This window comes from Canis aureus, chromosome 3 (assembly GCF_053574225.1).
Source record: "Canis aureus isolate CA01 chromosome 3, VMU_Caureus_v.1.0, whole genome shotgun sequence".
Taxonomy (NCBI): domain Eukaryota; kingdom Metazoa; phylum Chordata; class Mammalia; order Carnivora; family Canidae; genus Canis; species Canis aureus.
The window spans coordinates 55800522-55818514 of NC_135613.1; the positions used below are offsets into that span (position 1 = coordinate 55800522).

General features: G+C 44.7%; 1 protein-coding gene across 9 annotated transcripts in view; it reads left to right on the top strand.

Annotated features, from left to right (window-relative positions):
• The window catches only part of MYH10 (myosin heavy chain 10), a 123786-nt gene that overhangs the window by 29476 nt on the left and 76317 nt on the right, over positions 1-17993 (top strand). For 5 of the 9 annotated variants that reach the window (XM_077892683.1, XM_077892676.1, XM_077892679.1 and 2 more), the window contains 2 exons: positions 14048-14150; positions 14768-14797. In XM_077892683.1, coding sequence (XP_077748809.1) covers positions 14048-14150; positions 14768-14797 — 133 coding nt within the window. The remainder of the gene's footprint in view (positions 1-14047; positions 14151-14767; positions 14798-17993) is intronic. The other 4 variants (XM_077892677.1, XM_077892680.1, XM_077892678.1 and 1 more) reach the window with 2 other exon arrangements.

Here is a 17993-nt window from a genome sequence, read left to right on the forward strand (position 1 = left end):
TGCGGCCACGGGAGTGAGTGGCTGGAGAGGTAGGAGGTGTTCGTGGAATTGAGGGCGCCCAGGGTCAGGGGTCCGGGTGATGTGTCCTTGACATGCAGAGAGGAGGGTCTTGGCCACATGCATGCGTGTAAACATGCACACACCAGTGCCGAAGTGCCAGCTCCTCATTAAGCTAAATGATTTCATCTAAAGGAGAGTCCTTTATTCCAACATAATATCCTTCTCATTTTGGGGGGATAAAAATTGCTTTCTTTTTTGAGACCAGAGTAGAGGTTTTTGTTTTTAACCATCTTCCTGGGTGAGAGGAGGAGGCAGGGAGGGGCAGGGGCTTTTTCCCATGCAAAGCTCTGGAAATGGCATGAGGGTAAGTTAGTGGGATGACTTTGCTCCTGACTCCAGTTGGAGGGGGGGGGGACAGGGGAGAGAGGGGTGGCCTTCACCTGGGAGGGCAGTCTAGGGCACGCTCACTGAAGAGGTAGAGGATGTGGGTGACTCTGCTCACTCTGGAGTGGGGGATCCCGGAGTCTGCAGAGAAAACCGGGGGTGGGGTGCTGGGGGTCAGACTATAGCAGGGTTTGGGGTCAGGGGAGGACAGTGTGGGGAGAGACTGTGAGAATGCAAAGTGACCAGAGGAGCCGATGTCTTTGGCACTGAACAAGCACAAGGACAGCTAGGCTGTGAGCCTGAAGGATTCCCACGAGTCCACGGGGGGAGGGGCCTGGGGCCTCTGGAGGCTGTGGCCGCAGCTGGCACCTCCTGGTACCTCTGGTGCATTGCTAGCTCAGGTGAGGCCCCCAGCCAGGTGAGTTTCCAGACCCTGATCCTTCTAACGCTCCCTGGTGGCTTCCTGAAGAACCAGTGTGCCAGGTGGATGAGGGCGATCCCCTGAAGCCTCCAGGCGGGGAGGACAGCAGGTGAGAATTGGCATCCGGCAGTTGTCAAGGTTCTGGTATCACTGGAGCATATGGTGTGAAGTAGGGTACAAATGCCAGCTTGAACTCAAAGTGCTGAAAAAAAAAAACCCTACATTCCTGTACAAGCATCACACAGTTTCTCATCAGCTCCTGTGTTTTAGGACTCAAAGCCCCACATCTCACGGTGTCCCTCGTTTCTAGTCACATGGTCAGACAGTTCTTTCTGTCTTGTCCTAGCCCCACACCTCACGTCTGGCCCATTCTTTTTTAATGTATTTTTTTAAAAGCTATTTATTCATGAGAGACAGGCAGAGACACAGGCAGAGGGAGAAGCAGGCTCCATGCAGGGAGCCCAATGCAGGGCTTGATCCTGGGACCGCGGGATCATGCCCTGAGCCATGGCAGATGCTCAACCACTGAGCCACCTGGGTGCCCCATGTCTGGCCCATTCTATGTGGATCCCAGCAGACTTTGTGCCCTTTAGCTTCTTCTTCCCTCCAGGGAGGAAATCTCTGCAAATCGAGTCACACCTACATGACCCGTTCCAATCCACATTGGTTTTCTCTCTTTGGACCTTTCTTCACATTCACTACTGTTCTTGGTCCCTTCTTTGGGTCACCCGTGTCGTGTTTCACAACTAGGCCATAAGGGGGATACTCTGACTTCCTCAATTGCTTCTTCATGACCCCTGAGACCCTGGCACGCTATTCTGAACATAGTACATGCTTCAGAAACAGATAAAATTTCAAACGAAAGAACAAATCTAATGAAGCAGGAACCTAGATAATAGGCTACACTGTAGAAGTTTTAGGAACTGGTGAGGCTATGTGTTTTCTTTTTTTCTTTTTTTTTTTTTTCCTTTTTTTCTTTTTTAAATTTATGACAGAGAGAGGCAGAGACACAGGAGGAGGAAGAAGCAGGCTCCATGCTGGGAGCCTGACATGGGACTCCATCCCAGGACTCCAGGATTGCGCCCTGGGCCAAAGGCAGGTGTTAAACCGCTGAGCCACCCAGGGATCCCCAAGGCTATGTGTTTTCATGGGAAAACATTGCTGCTGCTGTTCTTAAGAGGCATGAGTAGAATGGTACGTGCCCCCCCCCCCCACGTGCATTACCCAGCTCCCGTGATTTTAAAATTTTTACCACATCTTCATATTTTGCCCTTCTTAAAACTTTTGCTGATGCATTTCCCCAAGTTATTTTAAAAATTTCAATACTGTCCATGCTACATACCCTTTACTTTGTCAGTTTTCTCTCTATGCACACGAGCCCTTTTTTTTTTTCTAATCATTTGCAAGTTGACTGCAGACCTCCTGACACCCCGGACTTCTCCAGCATGTGTCTCCCAAGGATGAGAACTACAGGCTGTTATCACCCTTAGAAGGTCAACATCAGTTCTGTAACATCTAATGTGGAATCCATATTCAATTTCCTATAGTAGTTCTCAACGCATTTTCGTATAACTTTGAAAATCCACGATCCTGTTAAGGTTCACTTCTTGCATTAAGTCTCTTCATTTCAGTCCTGTATTCTAGAATAGTCTTCTCACTTTTTTTGTTTTTTGTTTCATTGGCTTGTGTTCTTTGAAAAAGTCAGTTATTTAGAACCTGATCTGCAAGTATCTTTTAAAGATGATCCATGGCAATGCAGTTTTGACATGGACCACCCAGAGCTCACTCCTCCACACAGTGCCCTGACTGCGGACCCCAGACATAAGTCGGTCCCAGGCCCCCTGTACCTCTGACCAGCTGGCTACAAATTTGGGGGTTGCTACCCCCTGGAGGTTGATGGTTCATGGGGATGACAAATCAGAGCCAGCCAGAAGAGACAGCTAGGGTGAGGTCTGGGAGGGTCTCAAACATAAACTTTCCATATTCTCTGGATACTTCCTTTCCCTGCACGTCGATGTTTATCGCCAACCAGGAAGCTCACCCGAGCTTTGGAGTCCAGAGTTTTTACTGGGGTTTCCTGAAGCAGAATGATTGATTGAGTCATGGGCCATGTATTTGAATTCCATCTCCAGCCCTTCTCCCCTCCCAGAATGTTGGGATGATCTCACATGACTCAATGCTTCCAATCACTTGGTTGGTCTTCTGGGATGGCCAGTGCCCCTCCTGGAACTTTCCAGGGGCCTGCCATGAGTCCCCTCGTTAGCACAAGCTCTCAGGACCCACCATGAATGATGGAGACTTTCCAAGGACTTAAGAGGCTCCCTTCCAGGAGCCAAGGACAAAGACCAGTCCCGTTCTTCATTGTACACCATCAGTTAGAGTCACACAGGAATCTGAGTACTGGAAGCTTCTGTGGAAGGAGGGGATAAGGAAGCTGCATTCTGCTCACACACTAGGAAAGAAGAGAATTTGTGTATTCATGGTCTTCGGTGTCTTGGGGATCATAATAACCCCACATACAGTAAGCAGGGAGCCGGGTGCAAGACTCAGACCTCTCCCCTTGACTGGGCAGTTTGGGAGCTTGGATGACCTTTTTTTTTTTTTTATTTTTATTTTTTAAAAAATTTTATTTGAGAGGAAGCAAGCATGATTGGGGGAGGGGCAGGTGGAGAGGGAGAGAGAAACTCTCCAGCCAACTCCACACTGAGTGGATCCCAACTTGGGGCTCAATCTTGTGACCCCAGAGCATGCTCTGAGCTGAAATCAGGAGTCAGGCACTTAACTAGTTGAGCCACCTGGGCGCCCCTGGATGACTATTTTTGATGAGAATTTTTTTTGTAACGTCTGGAGGCAGGAAACACTCGGAGGGAATTACTGCTGTTGATATAATGAAAGGTTAGTGAATGCTAATTTACTTTTGTCACCAGAAGTGACCTTTGTGGGCATTTGTAATTAGGGTCATTTTAGACAGCTTTGTCATCAATGAATAGGTTTGGATGTATGAGGTGAGTCTCCTAGCATCTGATTCTCTCTTCTTGAGCATAAAGTAGCAGTCAGCAAGTACCTTCTTTCCTTTTCTTCCCTTTAACTTAGTCCAAGCATCTTACTGTGAATATTTCAAAACATGACTCAAAATCCCTTCCACTTTAAGACCCATATATCCCTCAACCTAGGTCCTAGATTCATGTTTCACTCTATTTGCTGTTTGATACATTGTGATCTGTTCATCTTCTTTCCATCCACCAATCCATTTTGTTGTGTTGGGAGGAAAGTTTCTTCTTTTCCACCTCATGTCCAGCAAGTGGGGGTTTGCAAATTAACTGGCCATAGATTAACAGGAGAAAAGACTGTTTACCTGCACACACCAGAGTACTCAGTGATGAGTATCTTGCTGAATAACCGGAAATAAAAAGGCATATGTACTAAACATGACAAAAAAGGAGAATTAGGTCTTCCAGGGAAAAGCATGGAGGGTTCTCTTTACCAAATGCTGACAAACCTCTGACTTAGCACTTCCTGGGTCTGTCTGTTCCCCCATCAGGACGCTCCCTGGGATGAATGGCAGCTGAATCTCAGGAGGCTCTGCTTAAGGTTAGGTGATGTTTCCTTCTGTTGGCTGCTAATCAGGTATTTTCCAGTTCAAAGTAATTTTTATACCACTTTGATGAGCTATCAATCCCTTCATTTGATTTATTTCAAGTTAAATTGTAGACGTCAGTACACTTCCCCTTAAAACCTTCAGTGTGTGTAACATTAAAGTCCAATATTTATATATTTATGTTTGGAGTAAAATTTGTATGTAATGAAATGCTTAGGTCTTAAATAAATACATGATTGCAGAGTTATTTGTGTAACCTGAACCTGTATTAAGATAGAGAATGTGGGGCACCTGGGTGGCTCATTGAGTGCCTTTGGCTCAGGATGTGATCTCGGGGTCCTGGGATCGAGTCCTGCATTGGGCTTCTCACAGGGAGCCTGCTTCTCCCTCTGCCTGCCTCTCTGCCTCTCTGTGTCTCTCATGAATAAATACATAAAATCTTAAAAAAAGAGAGAGCTAGAGAACGTGACTGTTGCCCTGAAGAAATTTCCCCAGCAGATCCCTACCCTCACCTCTTCTAGCCTTAGCACACTTCCAGTAATTCTTGGATGCCCCGGTTATGATATTTAATAACATTTTTCTTGTTCATATCTATTATAAGCTACATTGTAACTTGAGAAATATGGAAATGTGAAACAATGTATCTCAGATTTGAGAGAATAGGATCCTTTCAGTGGTGCCTTTGAGTACCCAGCAAATAAAGAAATCCAAGAGTATATAACTGGAATCCTTTAAAATTTAGCACACAGCCAAGCTACTTATATTTCCTGTGTGAAATTAACTATTTAGTCAATTTTACATAGTGCTTATTTTTTTAATTTATTTTTTTAAGATTTATTTGTTTATTCATGGAGACAGAGAGAGAGAGAGAGAGAGGCAGAGACACAGGCAGAGGGAGAAGCAGGCTCCATCCCGGGAGCCTGACGTGGGACTCGATCCCAGGACTCCAGGATCGCGCCCTGGGCCAAAGGCAGGTGCTAAACCGCTGAGCCACCCAGGGATCCCCTAGTGCTTATTTTCTATTAAGTACTCATGTTTGCATAGTATCACAAAGAAAAATATAGTTGGAGGCAACTTTTTTAAAGATTTATTCATATTAGAGAGTGCCAAGCAGTGAGAAGGACACAGCAAGAGAATCCTCCAGCCAACTCTGTGCTGAGTGTAAAGCCTGATGCAGGGCTCGATCCCACAACTCTGAGATCACAACCTGAGCTGAAACCAAGAGTCAGACATTATACCACTGAGCTACCCAGGCACCCCAGAAGCAACTTTAAAAAAAAAAAAAATCAATACTTAGGTATTGATTAGATATCAAAGTTCTCTCTAAGCTTTACCATTTTAATCACTTACTCTCTACTTTTCCTCTAAAAGGACAAACCTCTTCATCTCTCCTCTGGTCTCATCTGCCTACTACCACCACCCAGCCTTTCCCTCTGCAGACTCAGGCCAGACAGTATAGACCTCCACTTAGGGTCCAGACCCCTGCACGGTCCTTGTTCTCCTGTTTCACCAAGGTCTTTAGTGATGATGTTCAGAGTTTTTCTTATCATGAGAAAGCCGTGTTCTCCACACTTGCATCCCAGGTCATCAGCAGTGAAGTCCTACTAAGAACGTGTCCTCATGTTGACTTTCCTCTCATTAGCATTGAAACTCACAGGGCAGTCACCTTGGTAAGAAAATGATTCTGTTCTCTAAGCTCCCTTTTCAGGGGATCCCTGGGTGGCTCAGCGGTTTAGCACCTGCCTTCGGCCTGGGGCGTGATCCTGGAGTCCCAGGATCAAGTCTCACATCGGGCTCCCTGCCTGGAGCCTGCGTCTCCCTCTGCCTGTGTCTCTGCCTCTCTCTCTTTCTCTCAGTCTCATGAATAAATAAATAAAATCTTTAAAAAAAAAAAAAAGCTCCCTTTTTAAAGAATAATTTGTTTAGAACTAACTGCTGGTTAACTCCGGTTTTTCCTCAAGTTATTTGATTATGTAACAATTGTAATTGCTTCACATCAGCCTTCCACTGGGACGTGATGAGATTTATTTTCTGTTAAGGAATTTTATCCCGTGCAAATACATTAAGTGGTGGTGACCAAGCCAGCCTGGGTTTAGAACCATTAGTTCTTGCTCTGAATAACCTGCATTAAAAGCTTTAACAGGGAAGCCTGGGTGGCTCAACGGTTGAGCATCTTCCTTTGGCTTGGGGCTTGATCCTAGGGTCCCAGGATCGAGTCCCACATTGGGCTCCCCGCAGGGAGCCTGCTTCTCCCTCTGCCTATGTGTCTCATGAATAAATAAATATTTTTTAAAAATAAAAGTAAAAGTTTTAACATAACTCAGAAGAATTGATGAACTAGCTAAAACCCAAAAATAGGCCCCATGAATGTAGTGAACAGATCTTTGACAGAGGAGCAAAGATAGGCCCTTTAACAAACAGTGCTGGGACAGCTGGACATCCACATGTTAAAAAAAAAATCCAGGTGCAGGCCTTACACCCTTCACAGAAATGAACTAAACCCAAACTATAAAGCTCCTATAAGATAACATAGGAGGAGGCGCGCCTAGGGGGCTCAGTTGGTTAAACGGCTGTCTCTTGACCTCGGCTTACGTCTTGATCTCAGGGTCATGAGTCCAAGCCCCACCGTGGGCTCCACAGAGGGCGTGGAGTCTACTTAAAGATAAGAGAGGAGGAAACGTGGATGATCTTGGGTCTGATGATGCTTTTTAGATACAACACTAACGTCGTGATCCATGAAAGAAATAATAAGTTGGACTTCATTACTATTAAAAACTTGTCGGGCTGCCCGGGTGGCTCAGCAGTTTAGTGCCACCATCGGCCCAGGGCCTGATCCTGGGGACCCAGAATTGAGCCCCACGTTGGGCTCCCTGCTTCTCCCTCTGCCTGTGTCTCTGCCCCCCCCTTCTCTGTCTCTGTCTCTCATGAATAAATAAAATCTTAAAAAAACTTGTCTGCAAAAGATAATGTCTAGATAATGAAAACAGAAGCCATAGCCTAGGAGAAAGTATTTTCAGAAGACACATCTGATAAAGAAGATTGTTATACAAAATAAACCAAAAACCTCTTAAAACTTAATAAGGAAACAGCCCCATTAAAAAATGGGCCAAAGACCTTAGCCACTAAAGAACATAACAGATGGCAAAAGAGCCTGTGGAAGGGTGTTCCATGTCCCGTATCCTCACTACACACCTACTAGAATGGCCAACATCTGGAATGTTGACAACCCCAGATGCTGACAAGGATGTGGAGCAACAGGAACACACACACATTCATTGCTGGTGGGAATGCAAAATGGTGCAGCCACTCTGGGAGACTATTTGGTGGTTTCTTATAAAACTAAACATACTCTTTTTTGAGAGAGTAAGCGAGGAACAGAGGGAGAGAAAGAGAATCTTAAGCAGGCTCCAGGCTTGATGTGAAACTTGATGTGGGTCTTGGTATCATGACCCCAAGATCATGACTTGAGCAGAAATCAAGAATTGGACGCTTTATTTCCTGAGCCACCAGGCACCCCAAAATTAAGCTAATGACCCACCAATCACACCTCTTGGTATTTACCCTTTGGGGTTAGACTTAACGTCTACAGAAAAACCTGCTTTGTACATAATTACCCAAACTAGGAGGCAACCAGGATTGCCCTTCAGTAGGTGAATGGATGAACTGTGGTACGTCCAGGCGGTGGAGGCCTAATGAGCTCTCAAGCCATTAGAAGACCCAGAGGAATCATAAATGCATATTAGTAAGTGAAAGAAACCAGTCTGAGAAGGCTCCATACTGTCTGATTCCAGCTATAGAGACAATGAGTACAGAGGGTGTGGGAGAGAGAGGAAATGAACAGGCAGGGTACAGAAGATTTTTATAGGACAGAGAAAATATCCCATATGGTATTACAATAGTAGACCCAAGTCGTCACCTATTTGTAGGTGAGAATGTACAACACCTGGAGTGAACCATAACAAAACTATGGACTTTGGGCGACCATGATGTGTCCGTGTAGTGTCATTGTTGGTAAAAAATGTCCCATTTTAGTGATGTTTATAATTGACACTGTGCATGTGCAGGCACGAGATAGATGAGAAACCTCTGCCTTCCTCTCAGTCTTGTTGTAAGCCTAAAATTGCTTTTAAAATATACTTAAAAACAAAAACAAAAAATGTCTCAAGCAACAGTGTGGTGTAGTTGAAAAGTCAAACAGAAGTCTGGTATTCTTTCTCATACCCTGAGCTACTCTGTGACCCCAGGCCCAACCGTAGGCTTCTCTAGAACACACTTTGCTTTTTCTGATGATCCTTTGCCTTGGAAGTACTCAAGTCTGAAAACTGGGGAATTTTTAGATATTCTAGGTACATCTCAATGATAGCTTAGTTCTGGGGGTGGGGGATGTAGGGGGATAAGTATGCAAATCAACTGGTAAATAGAAGTTTAAGATGTTCCCAGCAAATAGGCCAGGAAAGGGAGCTAACATCTGCAAATGTTCCCTCCATTCATCTTTGCAGCAGCCCCGTTAGCCCCAATCACATGTCGCCTTATCCCAGGCTGACCCTAATGTTAGTGGGATGCAGGACTGGAACCTGTGCCCATCTTGACCACAGAAACCTCTGCTCTTGCTCATGAGCTGCTTCCTGGCAGAACAGGATTTTGAAACTGGGGGAAATCCTTAGCTAATGTCCCATGGGTGATAGGAGCTGTTGGTTTTCCGGCAGAGGTCGTCTGAAGCAAGAACTTCCAGTGCAGGGTGTTTTTGGAACTGGGCTGGATTTGATGTATCTCGAGAAGACCAACAGAAGCAGTGAAGATCTGGGCGAGGAGTTTCTTGCTGGGGAAGGGCACCCATGGTCCAGAAGGGACTCAGAGAAAGACCTCAGGATTGATCACGTGTTGACGATCTGCTTCCCTGCTTCTCAGCACTGTTGGTTTTTAAATTTCATTTTGGATTGTGCACCTGAGAAGCCCCGAAGGCCATAGACCTCTCTAGAAAGCTGGAATACCTCCAGGCTAGAAACCCCTGATCTTCGGTGTCCCAATGTCCTGCACAAGATGCAGGTATCCCATCCTTCAGGCTCCCTGCTTTGCTCTCTCGTTGAATTTGAACCTCTTCTGCATGGACCAGCCTGAAGCCTGCAGTGTCTCCAGTGTAGACCTATTTCCTCAGTGGATCTTCTTTTGTTGGTGAAACCAGATCAGATCTTTTTGTTGTCCTTGCTCTTTGCAGTCCTGTTCTGTTGCTCTCCTCTCTGAGGATCCTCCTAACTCACTTTCTCGGGGAGACCTCTGCCGAGCTTTCTGTTTGGCTCCCTCTCATCTTTACTTAGGTTCAAGCTGCTTTTATTTCTCTGCCTCTGCCTGGGATGGATGTGCCATTTCCCTTTATAAAAAGATCGTTTCCAAGAATTCTCATACTGTGCCTTTGATCCTGCCACCTCTTTCATATACACACTGGGGATGGTATCTGGGTTGTTGTTTCCAGGTTTGTTTTTTGTTTTGTTTTTTAATTAATACCTTCCTCCTAAAAAAAAAAAAAATACCTTCCTCCTCCCCATACCTAGCACTATTACCTTTACTGAGAGTCTTTAGGCCGGGGCAGCGCTGGGCTCCTGTGCGTGCTCTCAGGCCTGTGAGGTGCTGACCTCTCCTTGAAATAAGCTGAAACCCAGAGAGCCAGAAAGTGGTGGACAGGACTTGGATCTAGAGGGGTCATGTGGACACCATAGCCCACATTCTCAGCCATTCTGCAGACACTATAGATTCGTAAAGTAATTCGGGGCTTCATAACCCAGATTGACTCCTGAGCAGTGCGGGGTAGCGAGTGGGCAGGAACTAGAGATGTCCATCAGATGCTAATTATGTGCCTCCGGTGGGCATGGTTCTTCAAACAATCTCATATGTTAGAAGCTGCTGTCCAGGGGTACCTGGGTGGCTCAGTGGTTGAACATCTGCCTTTGGCTCAGGTCATGATCCCGAGGTCCTGGGATCAAGCCCCACATTGGGCTCCTTGCTCAGCGGGGAGCCTGCTTTTCCCTCTGCCTGTGTCTCTGCCTTTCTATGCGTCTCTCTCATGAATATATAAATAAAATCTTTAAAACAAATAATCTCTCCACATTTTAAGATGGGGAATATGAGGTTCCCCATCTCCCCTGTTGGGAGCTCCCTGGTAACAATAGGTCTTTGCAAGTAGTGTCTTCTCCATCAAAGTTTCCTTAGACCTGAAATATAAGAAACCGTAGCAGAGATTATAAGCGGGTGTTGAGGCACTGCCCGGTGAGTGTGACAAGGAGGGAAGAAACGTGGTCAAGACACCCTGAATCAGCGTGTCCGAGCGACAGGAGTTAGCTGAGCAGCCACACAGGCAAACAAAGCAGAAGGGGAACAATCAGAGCTGTTTTCGAGACAAGGCATCATCAGCTTAAATGAGAGGCTCATTTCTTCGTGTAACAGAAAAATTATTTGTTTGAAGCCAACTGCCAACATCATGATTAGCCTGGAAATGCTAAGTGTTTTTGAATAGAAGTTAACAAATCCAAGAAAACTGCTCTCCTGGCTCTTGAGAAATCACGCTTGAATAAAATCCGGATTCCGCCCCCCATGCCTGGGGCCCCTCCCACCCGCCCCCTTCCTGCCAACCGAGCCCCTGCAGCTCTCTGCCTTGCTGGTACTTTGCACCAAATCCTACATTTCCAAGTGCCCCCACCCCTCAGTTCTCAGCAAAGACCTTTGACCTTTGCATTCCTGTCTCCATCTGCGTGATCACAGATGGGTGCCCCCCCCCCATTTCACTGGCCTATTCTCCCTATTTAGGAGTCTACCAGACCATCGCATCTCCTCTCTGCACTCCCTCTCCAGCAGCCACCTCCTTGTTGCCTTAACGGCCTTCCTCAGATCCTGCTCTCCTTGTTTGTTTTTGTGGTTTATCTTCCATCTGTTCTCCTGACCTTGAGCTCTGCAAGGTCAAAGACTTTGCTCCTTGCCCTGGCTCTTGCACTTAGAAGCATGCCCACCGTTGATTTCTACTTGTTGAAATGAGTGAGTGAAATTATTACCTTATCCCGGTACCAGTGAATAGCAGGAATAAAAAAAATATTTAGAAAGAGCCTAGGAGGGGTGCCTGGGTGGCTCAGTCAGTGAAGCATCTGCCTTTGGCTCAGGTCATGATTCCGGGATCCTGGGATCCAGGCCCACATTGGGCTCCCTGCTCAGCGGGGATCCTGCTTTTCCCTCTGCCACTGCAGCTTCCTCTGCTTGTGCTCACTCTATCTCAGATAAATAAAATCTTAAAATAAGTGGATTCCTAGGCTTTTTTTTTTTTTTCAATTAAACTTGTAACAGGACCTGCATTCATTTTATTCAGTGGTATTTACCCAGCACCTACTGCATTGGGCGCTAGGATTTCAAAGATGTAGAAGACAAACATGGTCCTTGCTTGTTATGAACCTAGAAAACACAAAATTTACCTGAGAGATAGAGATGAAGACCTCATATCTCCTTAAAAAAAACGTATTAACGTAACTTCAAAATTCTACCTCTTTTTGTGTGTGTGTGAGGCAAGAGAGGGAGGCATAGCAGAACAAAATTATTGAAGTTTATCTGAAAAGATAAACTTCAGAGATTTTTTTTAAAAAGATTTTATTTATTCATGAGAGACACAGAGGCAGAGACATAGCAGAGGGAGAAGTATCTGAAGGCAGATGCTCAACCACTGAACCACCCAGATGTCCCTGTTTTTTGTTTTTTTAAAGAAGAGCAATGATGGCTGCTCTGGTTAGTGCTTCTTCAAAACTACTGCAAAATGATTCTGGACTTGGAATAAACTGTATGTATAAGAAGTAAATACAAGCTAACATTTTGGATCACTGGATAATGAGCATCTTTGTCAAGCATTGATACTGGGATGTGGGCTGAATCATTTAGGGGAAAAAATTAGATTATATTTTTTACCTCAACTATAATTTTTTCCCCCAGATGAATTAAGGATTGCATTGTAAAAAGTGAAACCATCAAAGTTCTGGAAGAAAATACTGATGGATTTAAGAATAATGGGTGTTACAAAAATAATATAGATGATTATAATCTTGGTGCAGAAAAGACCTTTTTTAAGCATGAACAACAGGGCAAAAAACCCTTAAAATGTGGTCAGGGCACCTGGGTGGCTCACTGGTTGAGCATCTGCCGTCAGCTCAGGGTGTGATCCCGGGGTCCTGAGATTGAGTCCCACTCGGGCTCCCCGCAGGGAGCCTACTTCTCCCTCTGCCTGTGTCTCTGCCTCTCTCTGTGTGTCTCTCATAAATAAACAAATAAAATCTTTAAAAAGTAAAAAATTTGGTCTATTTAAATACATACAATTCAAAACTTCTAGATGGTAAAACACACAAGGGGACTATTTTTAATATAATAATGGATGGTGGTTAAAGAGCTTCATATATAAAATATGCTTATAAACCTGAAGTAGGTTATTTCTAGAATCTTCAAATCTTGGTAGCTAGAGAGACTCTAATAGAATTCCTCCATTGTATAGACAGTGGCATGGAGGCCCAGAGAAGGTAGTTCCCTTACTCAAAACTCTCTTTGCTCATACCCTCTGCAGTTGAGATAGTAGGTATTGGGATACAGAGAATTGAGATAATGCAACCAGTAACCCTGAAAAATTTATGTTATGGCCAGTTCAAATAGTATAATTCTGAGTGTATTTCCAAGGAAGGGTCAGAGTTTATTAGAAAAATTAGACTTTATTAAGCCTTGGATAAAACGAGCTTAGAGGATTATTAGCCAGCCATGTGTATAATACTTTTGGGTTTCTGGTGCTTTTCTTCTGTTTTCTGGGAGTTTTTGTTTTTTTTCTTGGGGTTTTTTTTTTTAATAAAAACCTAATTAGATGTTAAAATTGTTATTTTAATCCAAATTTAGATTTTTATTGACTATGAAGATAGATTCACTTTATTCAGATCTTAGGGAGCCTTAAATATTTGAACAGAAAGGCCCTAACGCACCACTGTGCCTAGCAGCTTACCTGAATGTCAAGGTCAGTCCTTGAGCAGAAATAGAAATCCTTTGAAATGTGCCAGTCTGGTTTTTAAACACAAAGCAGATAAAGTGGTGGCATGAAGTCCAAGTTCATCACAAAATTCATAGTGTTATTGCATACTGGTGGGGTGCCTGGGTGCTCAGTGGTTGAGTGTCTACCTTTTGCTCAGTTGGGTCGTGATCCCCGGATCCTGGGATCAAGTCCCAAATCAGGCTCCCTGCATGGAGCCTGCTTCTCCCTCTGCCTGGGTCTCTGCTTCTCTCTCTCATGAATAATAATTTTTTTTTTAAATAAAAGAACTTTCACTTCTCTGGTGGAACCCCCCACCAAACTCCTAAGAAAAAAACTGTGTTGTGAACCTTATCCTTATCCTGCCTCCATCTTATTGGCATCTTCCAAAAAAAAAAAAAAAAAAAAAAAAGTTGGGTTAATTTAATACCATTTTAAAAAGAATAATAATTTTTCTAACCTGTGCTGGCAGGTTTTTTTCCCCTGACTTCCACAGTTTCCCCTGACTTCCATGGTGCCAATTCTTATCCCAAGTCCACCTCATTTTGCTAGTTATGACTTGGGAATGTGTATGCTCTGCTTTCTTTAAGGCGGCCTGTGTACTGTTTTCTTGCAGGGGTGAATCAGGTGCCGGGAAGACAGAAAATACCAAGAAAGTCATTCAGTACCTTGCTCATGTTGCTTCTTCGCATAAAGGACGGAAGGACCATAATATTCCTGTAAGTTTTTCTTCTGTTGTTTGTTGAATTCATGGGCTTACTCTCTTATAATTTCAGAAGCAAGCGTAAGGAGGCCCAGCATTCTGGTGGGATGACAGCTCCCTGGTCTCCTCCACTCTCACTCAGACACCTCCCCCTGCTCAGAAGGGAGCACGCTGACCTGGAAATTGCTATTAACTGGGTATCCGAACAGGCCAACTGGAATTAACGGTTCTAGCTTGAAACCTAATTTCTGGCAAAGCTGTGGGAAGAATTGTTAGTGATCGATAAGCAGTGCTTATGAAAATTTCTTATTTCCACCAAAGGAGGGTCCTCAGGTATCTTTAGCAGTTCTTTTGCAAAGTGGACAACAGCCCATTGTTACTGTCCACTGCAGCTTGAGGCGAGGAGAGAGACCTGGGGACAATTGATGGTAGAAAAGGATAAGGACAGAAGAGTCCGTTACTGCTAATCTGTAGGTGTGCAGAAGAGGCAGGTGCCCCTGCTGAGTGAATGCCAGCTGGACCCGCTTTCACGGTTCTGAGCTGCACGTTGACATAGTGCTTTGGATGTGGCTCACTGCTCAGGGAAAGACTCAAACTCGCTAACGTTTGCATTTATCTGTTTGTAACAAACAGCAGGAATCGCCTAAACCAGTGAAACATCAGGCAAGTGCTTTTCTTTCTGCTTCTCAGTCTTGAATGCTTGCACTAATTTCTGTCTCTAGATTGAATCTCCATTAGAAACAAGTACAGTTAGCTCTGAGTGAAATTCACTGTGGAAACTTAATTTTGAAAGTGTTGTTGCTTACAGATGTATTCTTTTGCAAGCAGCATGCCCTCCTGCTTTTAAATTTGTTTTCTAGACGAGTTTTGATACTTATTTGCCCTTTTATCATGACATTGAATCACATGTTTATGAAGCCTGTCCCTTCAGGGTTTTGTATTTCAAAGACCAGGTGGAATTATTTCGATTCTCCTCAAATACGCAGGAGGCTCGCTCTGTGCCAGACGTTACATTTTGAGTCCGGGGCTGCAGCTCGAAAAGTTGTACCTTTTTGGGTTCACACATTTCTAATCTATTAAAGTTTTATAGCCCATAAACGGTTTAACCTTCAAGCCTTTAATGATTTCCTATATAAAGTTAGCACTTTGTGTATCCAGGGCAGGTAGTGGAGGCATGTTAGATCTTCCTGATTAGAGAATGCCCCTGCTCCTGGCTCCCCAGAGCACAGCAAGGGACAGGTGACAAGCCAAGAAGGACAAGAAGGGCAGTGCCAAGCCAGACACCTCTGAAGGGAAGGGATGTGTGTCCTGGACTTAACCCTTTCCCAGGCACTGCAGTGTCCGCCACAGGCGTAATGATTTCAAGCTCAGTTGAAGCAGGGAAGAGTGATGCTACAAAAATGATCTATTAATAGAAATTATCTTAGTTTCTGCAGGCAGAGTCCTAGATACCAAGATTTTCAGATGTCTTTCTCAAAATTGTTTAGCTGTCAGACAGCAAAGCCATATTACACCTGTGGGGGTGCCTACGGTGTGCTTTTGTTCCTTCCGCTGTAGAGCAGATTTGCGCAAGTGAATACAAATTGGAAGGGTTAATGAAATAACTGTTATCCTAGACAATACTTAAAGGCTTTTTTTATCAATAACAGAAGGAATCTCTAGACCAGAAATTAGCTTTTCTTTGTGCCTGGTTGATACACACTAAAAATGACCTTTTAATGCGTGCTTAGGTCACTAGTGAAACGGTGTTAGATGATTAACGGCCAGATTTGGGTTTTCCAAATCCACCGTGGAGTACGCACATCGTTGTTGTTAACATTTTGTTTCGATGTCATTTTAAACTACAGAGTGGATCCCCATGGTGTGTGAGTCGCATGCCTACCCCTGGGTTTGACTTTGGGTCAGAGGAGTCCCTGCGGAGCAGGTCTTCTCAAAGGCAGCAGCTTCTCTGGCCGCTGATGTGCATGTCTTGCCTGCATGAACTCGCTGCGCGGACTTTCCAGAGCTGCTTTTCTCCACATTTATTTTCACAGTCGTCTAGTCCAGCTCTGCTTATGTTTGTAGAAACCTGAGAAGGGCGCTGGTTCTCAGCTTGAGGAACGGGATGCTCATCAGCGGCAGCAACCCTGGAGGGGACTGTGTCAAGAGACCTCTTCTCTGCCCACACTCCCTCCCCTTTCCCAGGGACCCCCTTGCCCCATTCTGGGAATGGCCACCAAAAGTCTGTACTTTGCAAGGTGTTTCTTTTGGTTTGAGATCCCTGGTTTGTGAATTTACATTGAACTGTGCGGGCAAAACTTGCTCAAGAGTGCCAGGCACCATTTGTATACGTTCCTAGCATTTTGTCATCAGACTGTAGCGTGAATCATCAGAACCAAGGGGAAGGCGTCTTTGGGTTCCTGATTTTGTGAGTCATTTATTTGTCTCCTTGCTCATTCTTTTTTTTTTTTAACAGCTTTATTGAGGTTTAATTCACATGCCATAAAATTCATGCATTTCTACAGTTCAGCATTGTCATTTTTTTTTTTGTATGTTGAGTTATGTAGCTGTCCCTGCTGCAGACTTGAGGACCTTCTCATCACCCCAAAAAGAAATTCATGAGGAAAAAAAAAAAAACAAAAAGAAACTCATGAGGCCTCCCCTTCCACCTCCCTTCAGCCCCCGGAAACCATTCATCATCATCTCCTTTGTGTCTCTATGAGTTTGCCTACTGTGCGTACCTTCTGTAATGGAACCCTAGCGTATGTGGCTCCTTCCTCTCAGCATGACGTTTGTGAGATTCATCCGTGTCATAGCGCGTGTAAACATGCCCTACCTTTCCCTGGTTGGATGCCACCTCATTCTATGAAATCAGTCACACGGCCCATCCACCAGCTGACACATGTCTGGATTGTATACATTTTTTTTTTTTTTTTGGATTGTATACATTTTTTGGCCACTTTGAATGATGCCCCCGTGAACGTGTGTGCAGTTGTCTGCGTGGACCTATGTTTTCCATCCTCCTGGGCGTGCACCTAGGAGCTGGGTCCCAGTAGTGTTCCACTGACCATTTTGAGGCCCTGCCCCACCATTCTCAGGAGCAAAGAGTGATGGTGCTGCTGGGCATCCCGCCCCACCAGCAATTCGTGAGGGTGTTAGTTTCCCCATCTTGTGGCTAGTGCATTCCTCCTTGTAAGCTCCATTTGAGCTGTCCCCGCATGCCTTTATACTTGCTTTTATTTTTTATTGTTATTTTTTTAAAGATTTTATTTATTTATCCATGAGAGAGACATAGAGGCAGAGACACAGGCAGAGGGAGAAGCAGGCTCCTTGCGGGGAGCCTGATGTGGGACTCGATCCCAGGACCCCGGGATCACGCCCTGAGCCCAAGGCAGATGCTCAACCTCTGAGCCACTCAGGCACCCTGTACTTGCCTTTAGAATTTAATCCTTATTAATGGAAATATAAACCCATTTTCAAAATGAAGCTCACAGTGTTTAAGCAATGAATGGTAATCAGCATTTAAAGTATAGCATTATAAACTGTGGGTATGGATGATCCCTGGGTGGCTCAGTAGTTTAGCGCCTGCCTTCGGCACAGGGCATGAACCACCATCCCCTGATGGTTTCTAAGGGGCTCCATAATTTGCTTGAAAGATGTTAGAGCTGTTTAATCAAAATGTGAAATTGTATGACACCCAAATGATCAAATGTCATGGTACTTTCTTAATTCAAGACCCTTTTTATGTGTTTTCTGGTGTTATTTTTGAGATCTTTACTTGGTCCCATTGATGTCACCAGTCTATTAGGAGAAAAGTGATACCACGACCCTGTTAACATAGTGGCCCCAACAGCAGAGACCAGGAGTGCCTCAGTTGGCA